Raw genomic sequence first — 18,438 nt, forward strand, 5'->3', positions numbered from 1 at the left:
ATTTACCAATTATCTCCTGTATTAAGTGAGCTAGGAATATCCTTCTCATAGTCTATATAGGTCAGCCCCTCTCCAGCACTGCACCCCCTTTTGAAAACATTAATATTTTTTATTGAAAAGCTACCACCTAAGATACAAAAACTAAGCTAAAAACTACTTTACTCTGAATAAAGCTGCAGTGTTTTTTTTTACTTCTGAGCACTGAACAGAGTGCCTAGAGAAACTGTGGTGCCTCAATCACTGGGAAATACTCAAGACATCTGGAGACAGGCCTGTACATCCTGCTCTACATTACCCTGTTTGAGGAATGAAGACAACCTTCAGAGCTCACATCCAACCTCAACTGTCATTCTACACTAGTTTTGTTTGTAAAGCATCTAAAAAGACTGAGTTTAGTGATTCATAAATGAAAAAACAGCCTACTACAATTATTCACACACAAAGTCAGGTGTTTATTTACCATATTTACAAATATAAATACATTAATGATACAAACACTCTCTCATTCTTTATTAGCATGGCACTTTAGATAAGGTAATATAAAATGCCAGTAAGATGCCTTGGTTTCACCAGGCACCTGTGCAGTCACTGCCAAAGTGTTACCAAAACAAATATGGCACATGTTGTAAGCTATTATCTTCCAAATGTCTATAAATCTTTAGTACTAAAAGCAGCTGTACATTAGATTTTTATATTTTTAGTCAAATAGGTAGAAGAATTTATTATTTTTATTGAAGGATTAGTAGTTCATTTGGTCATAACAGTCTTCTGACTTCAGTATTTTACAGCACCAAAACCTTTCCACTTTGCAGTAAACACGTTTTTTTCCCCAAATCATTGAAGGAGCCACCACCAGCTGATGCTGTTGACCTGAATTCCATCATTTCAGTTGTAAGACAACCTTCAAAAAGGAGAAAAGGAACGAGATTAATGTTGGTTAAGAACAAAATTTAAGCAGCCTATGAGAAGAAGCCTATGAATCCCACAAAACCATCACTTAAAATACCTTTCTTTACCCTTTACTGCACTCAAACCATTCTTTAGCTGCCTGCAATCAAAAAGCAGAATAGCAAGTCCAGGTGCAGTGAGATTCCTTCTGCACAAAGCAGAGCCAGGGGACCAATTCTGAAGTGAATTCCTTCTCGTGTGCCCACAGAACTAAGTATGGAGATGACACATCCCACAGCTTCCAGACAGACCCTCAAGCAGAACAAAGGGCATGAGAACACTCAAATCTGTCCTGGATGAATCCTTGCTCACATACTATTTTTATTTAGTTCTGCAGGAAGAAAATCCATATGGAAGCAAGATGTGAAAGCTCTTAAGGGCTATAATTTCATATAAACACTATTTTCTTCAAATCCTCATTTTCCTTAGCCTTTTCTGTTAAGAAATCTGAGACCCTTCAGTGTCTCAGAAGCCTTATAGTTTCACTTGAAATTCTCTTCTTGGGTCACTATACTGTAATCTCTGTAACCATTTTCCTGATTCACCATGTGCCATGGAAATTAAAGGACTTAATATGAACCAAATAACTCTCCCAGACACTGACATTCTGTGAAGCTGAGGGAAACATGGGAGTTCTCACCAATCTTTCAGCACAGGATAGGGGTAATCAAATTAAAGAAATTAGATTTAGTCTAGATGTTAGGAAGAAACCCTTTACAGATCCTTTTCAACCGAAACTGTGCTATGATTCTATGAATTCTGCTTAAAATAAATCAGTACCTAACAAGTCAGGAACAAAATATTACATGAGTAAAAGTTACCTTATTCGCAGCTTCCAGTGCATTTATTAGGTTCTGCAACTCTTCCTTATTCATCTCTATAGAAACTGGCTTAATTTCACCATTTTCTCTCACATCCAAATCAAGATTGAGGAGTGGCATTTGCAGCATGGAGATCTTATCACTGGAGAGAGCAAGCTATGTAGATTGACACAATAACAATAAAGTATAAGGTGGAGCCATTAAATTTTTAATCTTTCATAATGCCACATCTGTATTTTATACTGAACTTGTAATACCAGAACAAACATCAGCATGACAAAATTAACTGCAAATAAGTAAAGTCTGCTGTTTTCAGGGTTTTTTCCTCCTTTGTCAGGATTTTTGTTTGTTTGTTAATACAAATAATAAATTGAATAAAGACCATCCTCTTCACAGAGTTGTCACGTACACTTGCCAAAACCAATTTGTTAAAATTCTGGGCTACCACATTTTGATATTCTAGGTGAAAACAAAGGATACATTTGCTCATTTTAAAATACATTAAAATCAAAGATCAGTTGATAGCACTATAGGTTAGTATTATACAGACCTATCTTTATTTAGAGTACAGAATGCAGTAGAGCTCAATCATGGCAAGTGAAAAAAAAAAATCAGAGCCAGCTCAAGGGGGAAAAAAAAGTGGTTTTAAGAAAAATAATAGTTCAGACATGTTCCAGAAATTTGCATCACAAAACAGAAAGAAACTCAAAAATTCTCTAGACAAAAAACTTAAAAGAAGCCTCAAACAAAAAGCAAGAGTTCACATAAGTTCATATTTTTGTCAGCAGTAAATGCAGTTAGCAAGAGATCAAGCCAATAACAGTTCATCTACAGTACATTATGATGCCATATCTGCTCTTGCAAAAACTTGTCTGTTGTGGGCATTGTTCTTTGATTTCCAAAGCTGTTTGCTGCAGAAATTATTGAGCACTCTTGTAAACATGGAAAACTATTTAACAGCTCAACAAATCTGTTTAACAGCTCTCGCGGTCTAATCAAAAATATAAAGAGTATAAGTAATGTTTTTAAGTCTTTGGTCAAGCTTAAGGTCTTCATAACCTCAAACCACCATCCAAACTTAGGCAACTCCAACATCACTGGTTTATTACCAAAACAGAAAGTCTAATGGTAAATTATTTCAATCTAAGTATTAAATGTCCATTGCAAAAATATGAACATTTGAAGAAAGTCAAGAAAAGTTATCCTGAATCAGTCAACTAATCTTAAAATTAGGCATTTACTTCTTCTTCCTTTGAGAGTAAACATTGTTTATTCAGGCCTCAAAATTATAACAGCATACAAAACGTTCAGGTGCTCCTGAATAGCACCAAGTCTCCCTGAGCAGGTTTAAAAGAATAGAGGGGAAAAACAAAGTAAAACAAAATTTTAAAATTTACATTTCCAAACTTCTGGCAAGTCTTTGATGCTTTTGCATCAGTCATTAACATGCTTTTGCAATACCTATAAAAACTGAACCACTGTGCAGAGGGAGCAGGCCTAATGGGACTGAACCAAGTTACTTCCCTGTTGTAGAACATTCCTTTCAAACAATGTCAAGGCAACAGTCTCACCTTTAACTGCCAGTCAAAATCCTGCAGCTGGGCAGAAGAGATTGCATGTACATTTTCTACTAGGGCATTCCTGATTTCTTCCTTTCTACCTTTCAGACATTTTGTGATTGCTTCTTGATAATCTGAATTTAACTCCACTATCTGCTGAGCAGCCTACAAAAATAAAAATAAAATTAAAACCATGATTACTTGCACTATGAACCACAGAATTAACATGTACCACCTGCAATAACTAAAATATCTAAGCTGATAGCTGCCCTTTGTGGCTGCTCTCTGTCTTTGGTAGTTAAGAGTCAGTGTTTACCACAGCAACACACAGAGAAAAAAATCATTTAAATTAAAAGACTCAAGAGAACAGAGGTTTTATCAGCCTTCTTACATGCAACACTAAAATCAAAAGAACATCACACCCCCAAACAATTCAGGTGTAGATGTGCAATTTTCTCAGCACCAGAGCAGAGGCTAAATACATCAGCTCAGCTGAAACAGAAATACTGATGTAGGGAGGTCCCCAAGGTTACACAGGCTCCCTCAATTTCTTTGACCCAGCTGGTAACAGGTGGTCAAAATACCAGCAATATGCAAGAGATGAGAATTAATATTTCTAACAGATTTTGCAAAGTTTATACCTATAGGAATGTCCTGAACTACAGTACCTGCATCACATGGTCCTCCATTCACACTTAGATTCTTTACAAAATTTATTTACATACAGTCAATATTTTATACCACTTCAGTGGTATAAAATACAAATAAAGAAAACCAAACAAGAAAGTGAACTGGTTTTATTGTTAATGAGTAGTATTATATAAACAGATTTAATCTGGGGATACTCAAAATACCAATTTAAGTCATTAAACCAGTATTTTAACAAGTATCCTGCGATATTAGAAAAATATTGAAAAATCAGCATCTATTTCACTTTTTGTTGTAGAAGTCTTGGCAGTGCATCTCTAAATGCTGCTTACCTTCTACATATTTAGGCTGAATTCACTACCATTCAAATCCTACACTATAAAATATTTTAGGATTAAACAAACTACAAATCAGTCCAGTCATGATCTGTCCAAGTCAGTGATGAGCCCTTACCTCTTCATCAGACATATTTTTGCCAACTGCAGTTTTGAAATATCTCACAGTTTCTGCTAAAACCTCCATCCACTCCGACAAGCTCCAAACATTGCCATAATCCTGGTACCGAGGGTACGCACGGCCACAGATGCCATCAATTACCTTATGAAGGAACTGAAAGGGTGTGATACGTAATTTATAATTCACTCACTGTTAATCTGTACTTCTGAGACTGAACGTGAGACTGATCAAGCACTTCAGTTACCAACCCTCCCTCCACTGGGGACTGCCTCAGTGCTTCCGGACGGCAGCCCAGGCACTATTCAAAAAAGCCGCGAACAGGCACTCCCTGAATATGAACCCTCCTCCCTTCTCCCCTTAGAGACAGTCCACAAGGCCTGGCCCCAGGAATCACAACCTGGTTCACGTTCACCCTGGATTTACAAGCGGACTGAACAGCTGTGAGCACAAGTTCAGCGCTGCCGAGATGCCGAGGCACAGGGCGGCTCAGACCCCGCGCACCGGGGCTGCCGGGCCGCACGCACAACCCGAGCTGCATTTCCGAGCCGTGCGCCTCCCTGGTATCCCCAAGCACTGCCCTCTGGCACTGCGGCCTGGCGGGAGGGGCGGCCCGCTCTGAGCCCCGCGCCGCCGGCGGGCCCTGCCTCCCTCACCGCTGTCGGAGGGCCCGGGCCCGGACCCGGCCCGCCTGCCCTGCCCGGCCCGGCCCTGCCCGGAGCCCACCTCGAGCGCCCGTTCCGCCGGGAGCTTCTCCAGCAGCCGCGGCATCTCCACCTCGTGACCGCCCCGCCGCCGGCGCGCATGCGCACGTGCGAACACCCGCCCTCATCCGCCCTGGGACGCAGGTTCGAGTCCCAGCCCCGGTGTCCCGACCGCCCGCAGCGCCTGGGGAACAGAGTGTGCACCGTGCGACCTGCGGTAAGGGGGTGAATGAAGCCAGAACCCCCCTAATTTTACAAGCTTTTATAGGCAATTAAGCTATTTTTGCATTCTGCCTGTCTTGCAGCTTTGGTTTTTGCCCCTGAACAAGTTAAATTTGCATTTGGTGGCAAGAGAGGAAACTCAGAACGGCCACCACATCTTCTGTGATTTTAAATCAAATTGAGGAAGTCAGGAGAAACATTGACTGCAAAAGCCCGTGCTGCTTGTGCAGTGTTTACCGTGAAGAGCTAATTTTTTTAATGCTTTATCAAAGTGTGAATTCAATCCTAGCCAGACAGTAGAGGAGGTTTATGGAACAGCTTTTTACATTAGCAGTGACCTTCACTTCAACCATGGTTGAATTGAACACTTCAGCCATGTGTTGAATTGATGGAATGTGAATGAAAAGAAGCAAAATTGCTCTGATCACTTTTACAAGAAAACCTGTAAGAACTCAAGTCACAGCAGGTCACAAATTTGCACAGAGTGTTATACCTGTAGGCAGCCTTTATTTCACTGGAATCACAAGGCTAATTTACAGTCAAATAGTTATGCATATGTAGGTGCAACACTGGGCTGTAAGAATACCAAGGCAGCTACAAGTCCAAACTGGTGGATAGAAGGTGTTTGTAAAAAACCCACGCTGGTTAACTCAGTCTGCAGCACAACTTCTTCACAGTCATGTGGCCTTGTGGGAATCATGTGGTGCATGGGAGTTCTGGAGAAGAAATACATGGAGAAGAACCGACTTCAGGTTTTGCTGACTGAAAACTTGCAAATTCTCCCCATTTTCTTTAGGGTTTGCTACTGCTAGTAGATTAAGCTTTTAAGAAAATTTATTCCATTTTATTATGGAGAAATTACTCAAAGCTGATGTTTATATGAGGAGTAGATGAAATTTCAAATTTGAAAAATTATTTTCAATGCTAATTTCCTTTATTCCCCTAGAAATTTGCTAGATAAGTGGAAACTTACCCAGTTTGAGTGTACTGTGTTGTGCGCTACAAAACTGAGCACCAGGGGGAGCGTCTGCTCCAAACAATTCAAACCCAGCCACAACAGGAGAAATACGAAGGTGATCCAGACTTGCAATGAAATAATTTACGAAATAAAGAGAGAGGTAGTGAGCGTCCCACTCAGTTGAAAGGGATCAAACAAGTGAAAAATGGAAGAGAGCAAAGAAGTAACGCATGAAGACAGGAACAGATAGAAGAGGATAGGAAATTGCCATCCCACGTGACACTATCCCAGTGAACATTTTCAAAGCAGCGAATTTTCTCCCAGTCTGAAGAATAAAATATTTCACTTTTAATTTTTTCACATATATGTAGTTTCAAAGTAATATTTTTGATTCAGCCTATTGGCCCATGAGGAGCAAAGTCAGACTGCTCAAGGAAACCACAGCTGGGTTATAAATCCATCTTTCAGAGCTCATGTTCAACTGCAGGCAAGTAGGGGATATAAAACTGGCCTTTGGCAGTTTGGACCTTGTTTGGAACTGCATTATTTAGATCTGCCATCAAGCCTTAATCTTTAAAAATGCCTGGTTTTCTTGCTTCTGTACCACAGCAGGAACAACCCACATCACCCCTTGAAGTTAAGCTCTCAAATAGCCACAAAATCAGGGAGGGAAACTTGTAGAACGGTGAGTAACTAGGCATGGATTTCAGAGCAGCAAGGAAAGAAGCAATTTTATGGGAGAAAAGTTGTGGTGGTTTGACCAGGAAGGAGTGGGAATTCTGGGAAGCTGTGGTCAAACCAATGAAGGTTTTGGGTTTGAGACTGGCACCCGGTGTAGCCAGTGGGGTTTGGACACACCTCCGAGAATACACAGGGGTTAAAAGCAGGGCACTGCCCTTGGCACTCCCTCTTTTTGGACATCGCGGCGAGGAGGTCAGATCTCCCCCCCCCGTCCAGCCCGCTGCTGCTGGGCGGGGGAGGGGCGGCCATGCGGTAGGCCCGGGGCCTGGACAGAGATGGGGTTGAGGGGGCTTCGAGGATGGAAGGGTGGAAGATCCCAGAGAGTCAGCCCTCGGGCAGCCAGCCCCCCCCCCCCCAGGAGAGAGAGAGAGGGCCGGCCCAGGAAGAGAAAAGGGGGGGGAAAAGGGTGCAGCCCGGCCGGCCGCAGCAGCAGCACGTGTGGGAGTATCATCTCGTCCCAGGACAGACAGAGACTGAAAACTTTTAACCCTTTCTTGCATGATTGGGGCCTTGCAAAAATGCTAATCCTCCTCGAAGCTGAATAAGAAGGGAGATGAGAGATGAGATGAGACAAGGACCTGGCCCGAAGAATGTGGAGATGATTGGATGGGGAGAGATGATTTGGAGTGGCCTTTTGGCTGGACTTTTTCTTGTGGCCATGGACTCAGTTGTTCCTGTGACACAGACTGCATTTTAGGGGGAGGCAGTGCCTCAAAACCAGGAAGGTTCTTCGTGAGGACCCCCCGGCCCCAGGGGGTTGGAAAAATATGGGGGGGACAGATGTCCCAAAAGCAGAGACTGTGCCTTTTTGGAGTGAGACAAGGCATCCTTGAAAGACAACCCTAAAAGCAGCTCTGGCCATGTCTCAGTGGTGAGAGCACTGGGCATGGAAGGAAGATGTCACAAGCGGCAAAAGGACTTTTTTTTCCGGGCGGTGCCGAAGTGACAGAGAAGCACACGAGGTTTCAGTGTGTTTCCAGGAGAAGCCTATGGAACGAGAAGGACTCCTTTCCTCTTCATGAACTGCAGTTTGAGTATACTAAAGTGTGGGGCCAAGGCTGGGCAGTTGGTGTTTTGGGAGAATGTATCGGATTGGGAAAGTCAGGGAGTGGGGAGGAGGAAAGTGGTTTTTTTGTAAGGTTTTCAATTTTTTTCTTTTCCTTATAGTCTTTCCCTATTTTCCTGTAGTTTAAGTAATAAAGTGTTCTTTATGTTTAAGTTGGAGCCTGTTTTGCTTATTCCTGGTCACATCTCACAGCAGACACCAGGGTGAGGCATTTTCATGGGGGGCACTGGCTCTGTGCCAGGCTCAAACCATGACAAAAGTGTAGAGTGAACTTTACATTTTTTTATCCACATTGCTGATTACTTATAGGTGGGGCTATTTGTTTGTAAAGAAAACCACAAGGTAAACTACAGTAATTAAACCCATTTTAAGATCAGTCCTTTTGTTTCCCTTGGTTTTGGAAGAATGCCAGTAATTAAAACATTGGGAAATAACTTAATAACCATAGGTTATTAATATTATAGTAACATGCATTTTATCATAACAATATAATAATAATTATATATTATTATATATAATATATAATTATTGCTATATATAATGTGTACATAGTATAGTAGGATAGTGTTGTACACTGCTCTAAGTATATCCAGCTGGGGAGAATATCCAAGCACCAGTATAAGTGTCCCACAAGGAACTATCAAACAGGTATGTCAATAGAAATAAATAGGTAACTGTGTATTTTACCCACACCAAGGGGACAGTAAAGGCATTTTTCAATGCAGTGGAAACACTGAGACTGCAGTTGAGATTGTGCTCAGCTAAACGTGGGTTGCTGTGGAGAAGGGAGGTCCCCTAGTCCCCATTGCCAGCTCAGTTTCCTCTCCCAGCCCCTCATGCCTGCACTAAGGCCCTGGGGCTGCAGGATGAAACTGCAGCTGATGTAGATGAAAAGTAATTTTATTTTTGCATTCTTTTTTTTTTTTTTTTTCCCCATGGGTTAGATTTCCACTGTGAACAGAGCACCACTTCTGACAGAAGTGACCTTTGCAGTTGGGAATGAGGGGTAAGACAAAACTACCCCTTCTGGTAGCCTATACTTAGATGAAATTGGTTGACACATGAATATCAATCAGTGAACTTTAATTATTAAACCAGTAATATTGAAAGTTTTTGTAGAAGCTCACATAGAATCATAATCATAGTGATGTGCTGCAGCTGAAGGAGGTTGAAAATAACATATCTCTATTTAATGTTTACACTCTTATGAGCCAGTGAAGTTCATAGTGAGGCTGAATGAACATGACACTGATGTGCATAACATACTTTATCACCTATTTGCTGTTCATAATCTATAATCATAAGTCCTTCTGAATGACAAATCTGTTTCACAAATAATTTTACTTGTAAATTTTGGACATACAAAACCATGAGAAGTTTTGGTTCTTTCCCTCAGTCCCTATTTGTGAACATAATACTCATGTATTCACGCTCTGAGACATGAGGAGTGCAGTGTGTCATGCACACTGTGGATACAGTCTGTGTCCACAGCTTCGCACATCTCTCTATCATGTCTCCTTTTTCCAGTAAGAGATGTAACAAAGGGAACTTAAATGTTCCTGAATTCACTTCTCACTAGTATTTCAAAATCATGTTGTTGGTTTCTGTAGCAGTTCTGTCCTTCCCACAGACTGCACTGAAGAACTAGCAACAGCTCTGAGGGGCATTTCTGTGGTTCAACACCCCTTAGAGTCACAGTTTATACAGTTTATATGAAATCTGTACTGCCTTTCATGGACAAAAGCATACTGAAGAGATCATTCAAAAGAGCTCTGCTACACTGTAAGATCTTGAGAGAGGAAGTGGTACTGTTGGGAACACTCCAAGCATACTTGGAAGTACCAGATGGAAAAAAATACTCTACATATTACTTGAAATCAGTTACTATCATAGGTGTGTAAAATATCTGCACTATGTACCTCTCAATACCTGCCTGGCTGAGGTAACAGAAGAGCCAGGAGCTGGTATCACACCTGGTATTCTGCAGGACAGAGGCAGAGGAATAGCTTAGACTAGAAAAGTTACATCCTAAGTACTCCAAGGAGCCTGTAGTTGGCTTGAGCCATATCCCAACTAAAACAACTGCTCAGAAGACAAACTAGAGTCAGTTGCTGGGACTCTGCTCATGAGTACCACTGGTCACCACCTTTTGTAAGCAGCTGGGCACTACAGACCTACCCTGCCTCTCCTCTCCTGTCCCCAAGAAACACTTCTTTGCATAAGCTTTGATTGGAGAGGGAGGAGTCTTCATCTTCCATCCTACAAGAATATTATGAATATTCTCCTAACTCTCCTTTCTACAATTCAGACCCTTTATTTCTTAACCCATGCTCAGGGAACCTGCAGAAAGTTTATTTTTATCTTCTCTATTGATACCATCTTATAAGGAAAAAACCATTGCCACCATTTCTATCCTTCTATGTCTCTTTCTTCTTGCTTTAAAATTCTGGATGAACTGAACACCAGGTACACATCAGGACTGGAATTTTACTCACAATTTTCAGGCCTAATGATTGTAATGTCTGGAATTCAAAATGAAAACAACGGAAAATTAACAATCGCTTTTAGGGTAGATGTAGTAAAACTAAGTGAAAATATTCCCTTGCTTTTCCAAGCCCAACCTTAAGATTTCAGTATTAATAATGAATGGTAAGAATGTGTTAGTGCATTTAAAAAATCTTTGGATGTCATAAAACAGAAAAGAAAATGCCCACTAGGTAGATTATGGTGACTCTTAACCCTAGTAGTAAACAACAATTAGTAGATGCTGGAACATGCTGCATAGCAAGTTGCACCAACACGTCATAATAGCAGTGGGGAGAAAGTATTCCTAAAATAATAAACACCCCAATACAAACATGTTATCTACACAAGGACTTCAGGGTCTGTATTTACTATATAACTCTGAGTTGAGAGCTACTATTACAGCTTCTACGGATTTTACTTTTATCACATCATATTTTGAAATGAAATGAAAAGAGCAGCTGGTGAAAGTTCCACTGGCAATACTCTGTTTCTGATGACAGAGGTTGTTTCAACCAAGGGCATATACAGAGAAGGCAACTATGACAGACTAAGAAAAAACAGTTTGTATACAGATACATCCATACTGAGATACATCCATCCATCCATTTTTTGACTAAATCTCTTCCAGGGTAAATAAAGCCAACTTTCTCCCAGGAATTCCTCACAAAATGGCCTTGTAATTTATAAGTCTTTCTCAGTCTTGTCAATCTGTGTCCATCTTGGCAGCACATTGTATTAGCCAGATTTTCTGGACTTCTTTGTGGTCTCTAAATAATACAAAGCAGCTTTTCACATTTCTGCTTCCTACCGCTCTTGTCTTTTCCATAGGAAATAAGAATTTAATAGGCTTCTCCAAAAGATAGCAAAACAAATACTCTGAAAGTGACAACTTCTCTCAAAGCTAACTGACTATTCAAGTCTTAATTTGAAAACTAGATTTTTAGAAGGAGTTGTCAGTGTCCTGGACAGCTTCTGCATATTTACCAGCTTTTCAAACTTTGCTAAGTCTTGTTGCAGTTGTATGACCACATGACCTAGGACTTCCATGACTCCTGCAACAAATTGTGCTTTGAATCATATTACTGTAATTCCCCTTTTTTTGGTTCTTCTTCTTCTTTTTTTTATCTTGAGAGTGTCTCAAATTAGCAAAGGCACAAAAAGAAGAGAGGCACTTTTTTACACTGGAAATTTTCTCATGGCTTAGTTCCTGATGAATAAGACACTGCATCAATCCAAATATCTCAGCTTGCCTATGTATAATTTCTCTCAGTACAAAAAAAATTTCTAATTTTTCAAAAAACACTACCAGCCATCAGAAAAAATCTGGAAGCCATCTAGTGCAACTCTAGCCCACAAGTGCAAGAGTTTTGTACATAGGAAAATGTACAAAAACCCTACATACAAATAGGGTTCGCTATTGCAATAATGAATGGCAATAATTGCTATAGGAATAATAAATAAAATAATGAATCTTATTATGTAGGGGACAGTGGTATTTTGATTACTATTTTGTTCACACCAAGTTTTCAGTGGGTTGATTTTATTACATCAGGAGAGGTATTTTTAATTTTTAATAAAGTAGGTGACATTTACTATAATTTAGAATTACTCTGGAGCAAATTCTAGAGAAGAGCTGTAGAAAATTTGTTTGCATTGTGAAAACATGACCTACTTGTTCTTCCAGGTGACACAATAAAGAATGTAGTCAGAAATTTTCATTTCACAATTTGGAGAACATTTCTAGAGAAACACTGAGCAACTTAAACCATAAAATTCACAATTATAATAATTTTCCTAGTTTTCCTTAAATAATTATTCTCCATATACAGGCAAAATAAGGAGAAAATAGAAATTGTTCACTTCAAAACAGGACATGTGTTTTCCTTATGTTATTTACAATGCAATATATGACAAAGTTCTAGCAAGGAGCAGTTGGTTTATTATTGTCGCATAGTGCAGGTTACAAGTAAACCCTAAGCTTTCTTCTAAATTTGAACTTGACCTACAATACTTGTGAAAGTATAAATCTCTCTTGTCTTTACCATGGTTTCATTCATTAATCTTGGATCTGTGATGCACTGGGCTCACCAAGTGGATCAGAAACACCCATGTGGTAACATTTCCTCCAAGTTAGCTAAAGCGGCTCTAGAAGGTGAAATTATCAGATATAATGTCTGCTGGGGCAAAGTTTCACCTTCAAAAATGTTTAACTATACATGAACCATAAACATTAGATTTTTTTTCAGTGTGGTGTCTTGTGGACACTTTTAATCTGGTTCTAGGGTTCCTAACCTTAAATTAACCATTTTATGAGAAATCAGGCTTGGATTTTCCCTTGTGAAAAACACCTGAGAGAATAAAAAAGTTTGAGTGGTATCTTCATATCTATCTGCTGGATTATTTTTATTTGTTAAAAAAATTGATATAGTAATTGTGGTCTAAGTAGTTAAGTTAGAATATTGACAAAATTTTCTTGGCAGGCTGGAGTCACTATCCAGTAGAAATTGTGTTAGAAAAACTGTAGGAAAATGTAATAGGAAAAAAAACACTTGAAAAATATTATAACACAGATAGTAACTTTATGCAAGCAAAGACAGAGACAGTTACTAAATATTTCATTTGATATCACTGACTCCGTTCCTTTTGTTAGCTGATAAAGTGGTTTGATAAAAAGAAAGTGTAGAATTAAGGTTATTTGTGGACCAGATAAATTCAACAAGCCAACTTGCTTCTATATACAATGAAAGGGAAGGCACATAAGTATATATCCTAAGTGCATACCAGAAGTGTTTTGACACTCAATTATACTGTAACAGTGTAAGCCAGCTAATGACATGCTAGACAGATATGGCTGAAGATTAGCCATGGAAATTGCCACAGCAGAGCAAATAGGAAAAGAAGGAATAAAGCAATTTTCCAAGTGTATCAATCTGCCTATTTGCAATTCCACTTAGCTAGAACTACTTTCCAATCCTACACACTCCTCTGTCAGTACACAAGTATCAGCATTACATGGTGTTTCCTTTTTTAGGGTTAGTTTTGTGTCTCCTTATTCAATGGGCCTGTGTTAGTTCACAGGGAGTGAATATGGATTGTTAGAAGCTTGAGTCTCCTCACAGATTACCACCTCAGCTTCTCTATTGGATAAAGTAAAAATGGCAGGATAAGAGGTAAATTCCTGATGCAGTAAGCTGACAGTATCTAATTTAAAATTATTTTCTGCTTGTCTTGTTAATTCAGAGCCTCTTAAAGACTCTCAATGAAAGACTCAGATTCCTTGTTAAATTCCAGCTGATAATTACTTTCTGCAGAATGGATAAGATGAAAATCTCTAGAACAAAAAGTCTCATCTCAGTGGCTTTTGGGATGGAAGTTCCTAATACACACAATGCCACACCACAGTGAGTGGCAATCAGTAAGTCCTGTGCCAATAACAATAACTGCCACTGGCTGCTAATAACTGCTCTCCAGAACTGGCATCTAATGCCAGCTTCCTTATTCCTTCCATTCTGCAGTTGTCTAAACTTGATGGTATAAATCACGGGCAAAGAATGAGGATTACATGAGTATTAGTCAGTTATTCCCTTAAAACTTGTCTACACAAGCTATGTCACAGCAATTTAGCCAACATTAACCAAGGTCTGAATGGATTGTTAAACTGCATTACACCTTTGGCTGGACACTTTCATTCGAAATTTAGTTAGCCTTTGGTCAGGTTGATATGATTCATTCTTATCTGGTTTACTTTAGCAAAACAAAGGTGGATTGATAAACACCTGGAACAAAAAGAATTATTTAATGGAAGCAGTGGTCACTATTAGTATATGAGCAAATGGGTATGGAATTGAGTTTTGAAGCTACAAGATAATTCTTAACCCTCACAACAACCAAACTCTGAGGAAATTTTTTTAGCAGAGTAATATGAGCAAAATACCTAAGTAGTTTTAGAAAAATTCAGTCAGTTTATGAAACAGATTGTATGGCATGCTTGCAATTACAAGGATTTAATGACCCTGAAAATGCCTTTCAGGAAAGTTCCCACAATAATATTTACATACAACTCTACCTCTTTCAAGATTTTAAAATGTATATAATTTACATAGAATGTATCTTGCACGATAAAATATTAAAACAAATGTTCAATCTTTCAAACTGAGCACGTAGGCTCAGATTCACTAACAAACACTTCCATGTTGTGGTGTTTATTCTCCCTTATTCCAATTTTTATTTGTAACCTGAAAGTAGTAATACCTCCTTGGCTCATAGGGAGCAGGAAAATTGAAGGAAAATTCATGACTATTTATAAAATGCTCACTCAACTGATCAAAACAATCTCCTCACAAGGAAATCAATCAACCAGTACAGATCTAGAGTGTGTATGGTAAATAAAGGCTATGGCCACGCACAAACTAGAGCAGATAAACAGCTGTTTGTTCACTGTGTATCCATCTTCCAGGAGTCCTGCCAGGAGATACATCTGATGATCTGGAGGAAATTACCTTAGTGATAAGCACAACAAAATAATTCAATGTAATTTAAAATTCAAGGGGTTTATTGGGAAATCTCTGCTTCAGTTAAAGTACTTGGATTTACTGCACAACTAAGGAAGTAAAAACATCATGAAATTACTGGATAGTAATAAAATCCCTTTCTGGCTATAAGTTATTATTAATATGTCATCACATCTTCAAATGTATTTCAACTAGAGTGGATATCATAATATGTCACTATTTACCTGTAAATATACACTGGATCTCCTCAGTATATCCACTGACCTGATATGAATGCACTAAGCTGATGTGGGAGCACCCACACTGCAGTAATGATAACCATCTATGTCTACAACCCCAAATCCCCACTGGCACTGCTATTTATGTGTTTTGGCACTGGAATCATCAGTGGGTATGGTTCTCTGGGGAAGAGATTCTCCCAGAGAAGAATCATACCCAGGTTTTCACTTTCCATTAACCTGAGGTGCTCTGGGAAATGTTTGATAGCATGCTATGGCAAACTTCCCTCTTCCTTTCAGGTCTTCATTGGAAAGTTTTCAGTTTGCCAACATGTTTAGTCAGCAGTTCATGAGTTCCTCTCTTTCATGTGTCCCAAACAGCGTCTATATGAGCACAGCAGGCTGAGTTGTTCATGCTTGTACTTGCACAGTTATTGCAGCCATGAACAGATGGAGAGTTTGAAATACACAAAGAGCTCGGTGACTGTCTTGGAGTCATCAACAGCTCTTGTGTCATTGGACAAATGTCAGGGAAATTCCTGAAACTTCAGGAAAGTGTGGAGGGGTGCAGAGCACACATGGTCACTCAGTGGGTTGGACCACAATAATATTTACTGGATTTAGTTACGAAAAGTATTCATAAAGACTGGAAAGAATAATCAGTTCTTGTCAGAAAGACAGATACTGAAGAAAAATGTACTTCTAATAGCAAAATTATTTTAGTACTTACAAAGCAATATTTACAGGGTATTCACATCTCATCCATGACCAAAATGTTGAGAAACTTATTTAAAAACATACTTGTCTTCATATCATCAGCAAGAGATAACAGAATTGTCATTATTCTTGTTTTCATTAGTGGTGGTTTCCAGCAGAGAAGGCACTAAGTGGTTTAGGGCACTTAGTGGCACTAAGATCAGAATGGAATTGAATTAACTTAGCTCTTCTATGTGACTCCAAAGCTGTTCTGAAGCCACTGTTTTAAACAATGTTTACAGTTAGTGTGTGGGCACTGACTGTTTACAGGAGCAAAAGGTAGGACTGATAGGTGAGGATCACATTCTTTTGTTATTACCACTACCCTGGATGACCTGAATTTCAAAGTTTTCCTTTTTCATGTGTCAGTTCAGGAGATGATATAAAAAACACCTCCAGATCTCTGGGGAAACAACAACAAAAAAAAGGATATATCTGTGTGGAGGATGTTCAGTGTTATTACACTTCAGACATGCTGTATGGTTGCTCTGCATGCCTGGAATCAAGACCATTCATACAATTGTATTGAAGGATAAAAGTGCAAACATGTAATGTGCAAATGTGAGTTGGCAATGGCCAAGTCAGGAGACAGCAGTGCCTCCCACTCACCTGATCAGCCTCACATGCTCTGCTTCAGCACATCTAATTAGAGTGCACAGAGTGCTGCACGAAGGCAGCTGTGCTCTTTCTGGCAGCCAGAGTAGCTCATTTATGGCTTGCTCAGGTATTTCTGCATGCACTGATGTAGAGGCCTAATTGAGGCAATTGTTATTGCTGCACAAATAAGGCAAACAAAATAATACATTTCATAGTTGGAGGCTTACAGAATGGACTGTGATGCATGAAAAAAAATGAACGGGAAATGTAAGACTGTGGATATGAATTATTTACAGTTGCAATGGGATTACAGTAACTGTGGTTGGTGACAAGCCCTGTGATATTCTCTTCTTTGTCAAACATCTCTGCCAACTTGAATGTTCCAATAAATCAATGTTAACTGATTAAATCACTTTAAAGTAACTGGGTTTTGGCAAAGCCTACTACCACCTTGTGTCTTGCAGCAGCTTGCTCTGCCCTCCCCAGAGCTGATTCCTCTTTTCTGCAGCACCTGAGCCAGCAAAGGTGGTAGATCCTGCAAAGAAATAGAGCTCTACGTATTTTTCTGCCAAGAACCTATGTCATTTCAAGGCAGTAGTGACAGACTTTCTTCATGTAGAATTTTTATTCCATCTGACATGCCAATGTGTTTTGAGATTTCCACTAACCATGTGGGCACTGCAAAGAACTGACCATCAGCAGCTATTCACTAAACATAACCAAAATGTTTTCAGTGTGTGGTCAGGGGTGCAGGACCTGCTAGAATGCAGGAAACAGTGGAAAACAACACCATGCACATAGATGGGAAGGAGAGCACAACCGAGTACCACTGCTCAGCACAGCCCTCCCAGCTCTCTGCAAGGAATTAATTGTTGGCACTGGACAAGTACTGGGAACCCCAGTCTATTTCAATAGGGACCAAGAGATCTGCAAATAACATTTCCTGGTGGATTTTTTTGTTCTTTCTTTTTCAGCAAAAGATGGATTCCTTGAATCAGGAATCCTCTCTCTTTCATGTAAAACGCTGTGTGATTTCATTGTAAGAGGCAACCTCCGAGAGTGCCCTGGGAGGCAGTAAGATCATAAAGGAGAATGTGGGACTTCACAAGGGTTATTGATGAAAAAGATCATAAAGGACAATGTGGGACTTCACAAGGGTTATTGATGAAAAAACTCACTGAGATTCCTGATGGCAGTGATTTGTGTAAGGCAATTTGGGCAGATTCTCAATAGCCAGCCTTACTTCCTAAAACACAAGAGGAAGTGTTTACTAATCGTGATTAGCCCAGTCGCTGGAAAATTTAGGTTTACACAGGCCAAGCTGCCTTCAGTGTTGTAAATGACTGTAAAAAAGTAAGACCATCAGTCCTTTACAAGCTGTCGAGGGTGTCAGGTTCTGTGACAGTCGTACTCCTACCCCAAACTCCATCTGCCGAGGCCTTAAGGCAAAGGAAAAAGAAACCTTTAAACAATAACTAAGCCCCATGGACTCTATGGCAGAGAGCAAAGCTCCCTCACCCAGGGAGCCGCTTCTGGAAGGGTCCCCGGCCGCAGCTCGGGCCGGCCATCCCGCCTCAGTCACCGCTCGGGGGAGAAGGATCAGAGGGGAAAGGGCGAAGGGAGCGAGCGGCCGAGGGCTGCGGTGGGCAGCGGAGGGGCGGAGGCGGCCGGGGGGCGGGCAGCACCGGCGGGGCGGGGCGGGTGCGCGGC

General features: G+C 40.1%; 1 protein-coding gene across 2 annotated transcripts; it reads right to left on the bottom strand.

The window, feature by feature from the left end:
* Positions 1 to 423: 423 nt before the first annotated feature.
* On the bottom strand, positions 424 to 5,370 carry COMMD8 (COMM domain containing 8). 2 transcript variants are annotated; one of them, XM_064712184.1, is made up of 5 exons: positions 5,156 to 5,370; positions 4,430 to 4,585; positions 3,341 to 3,493; positions 1,770 to 1,925; positions 424 to 901 (listed from the first exon to the last, which is right to left on the bottom strand). In XM_064712184.1, exons 1-5 carry the CDS (start codon positions 5,198 to 5,200, stop codon positions 881 to 883), a joined length of 531 nt encoding a protein of 176 aa, XP_064568254.1. In that variant the 5' UTR covers positions 5,201 to 5,370; the 3' UTR covers positions 424 to 880. The 2 variants fall into 2 exon arrangements, with proteins under 2 accessions (XP_064568254.1, XP_064568253.1); XM_064712183.1 differs by lacking the exon at positions 424 to 901 and having other exon boundaries at positions 1,737 to 1,925; positions 5,156 to 5,338.
* Between the last annotated feature and the right edge of the window lie 13,068 nt (positions 5,371 to 18,438).

The sequence above is a fragment of the Zonotrichia leucophrys genome, chromosome 4 (assembly GCF_028769735.1).
Source record: "Zonotrichia leucophrys gambelii isolate GWCS_2022_RI chromosome 4, RI_Zleu_2.0, whole genome shotgun sequence".
NCBI lineage: Eukaryota > Metazoa > Chordata > Aves > Passeriformes > Passerellidae > Zonotrichia > Zonotrichia leucophrys.

Excerpts from the sequence above, each read along its gene's own strand:
- COMMD8 (XM_064712183.1), bottom strand. The coding sequence starts at position 5,200 with ATGCCGCGGCTGCTGGAGAAGCTCCCGGCGGAACGGGCGCTCGAG. Across the intron at positions 4,586-5,155 it reads CGGCGGAACGGGCGCTCGAG|TTCCTTCATAAGGTAATTGA; the intron begins GTGGGCTCCGGG and ends ACACCCTTTCAG. Across the intron at positions 1,926-3,340 it reads ATTTTGACTGGCAGTTAAAG|CTTGCTCTCTCCAGTGATAA; the intron begins GTGAGACTGTTG and ends CAATCTACATAG.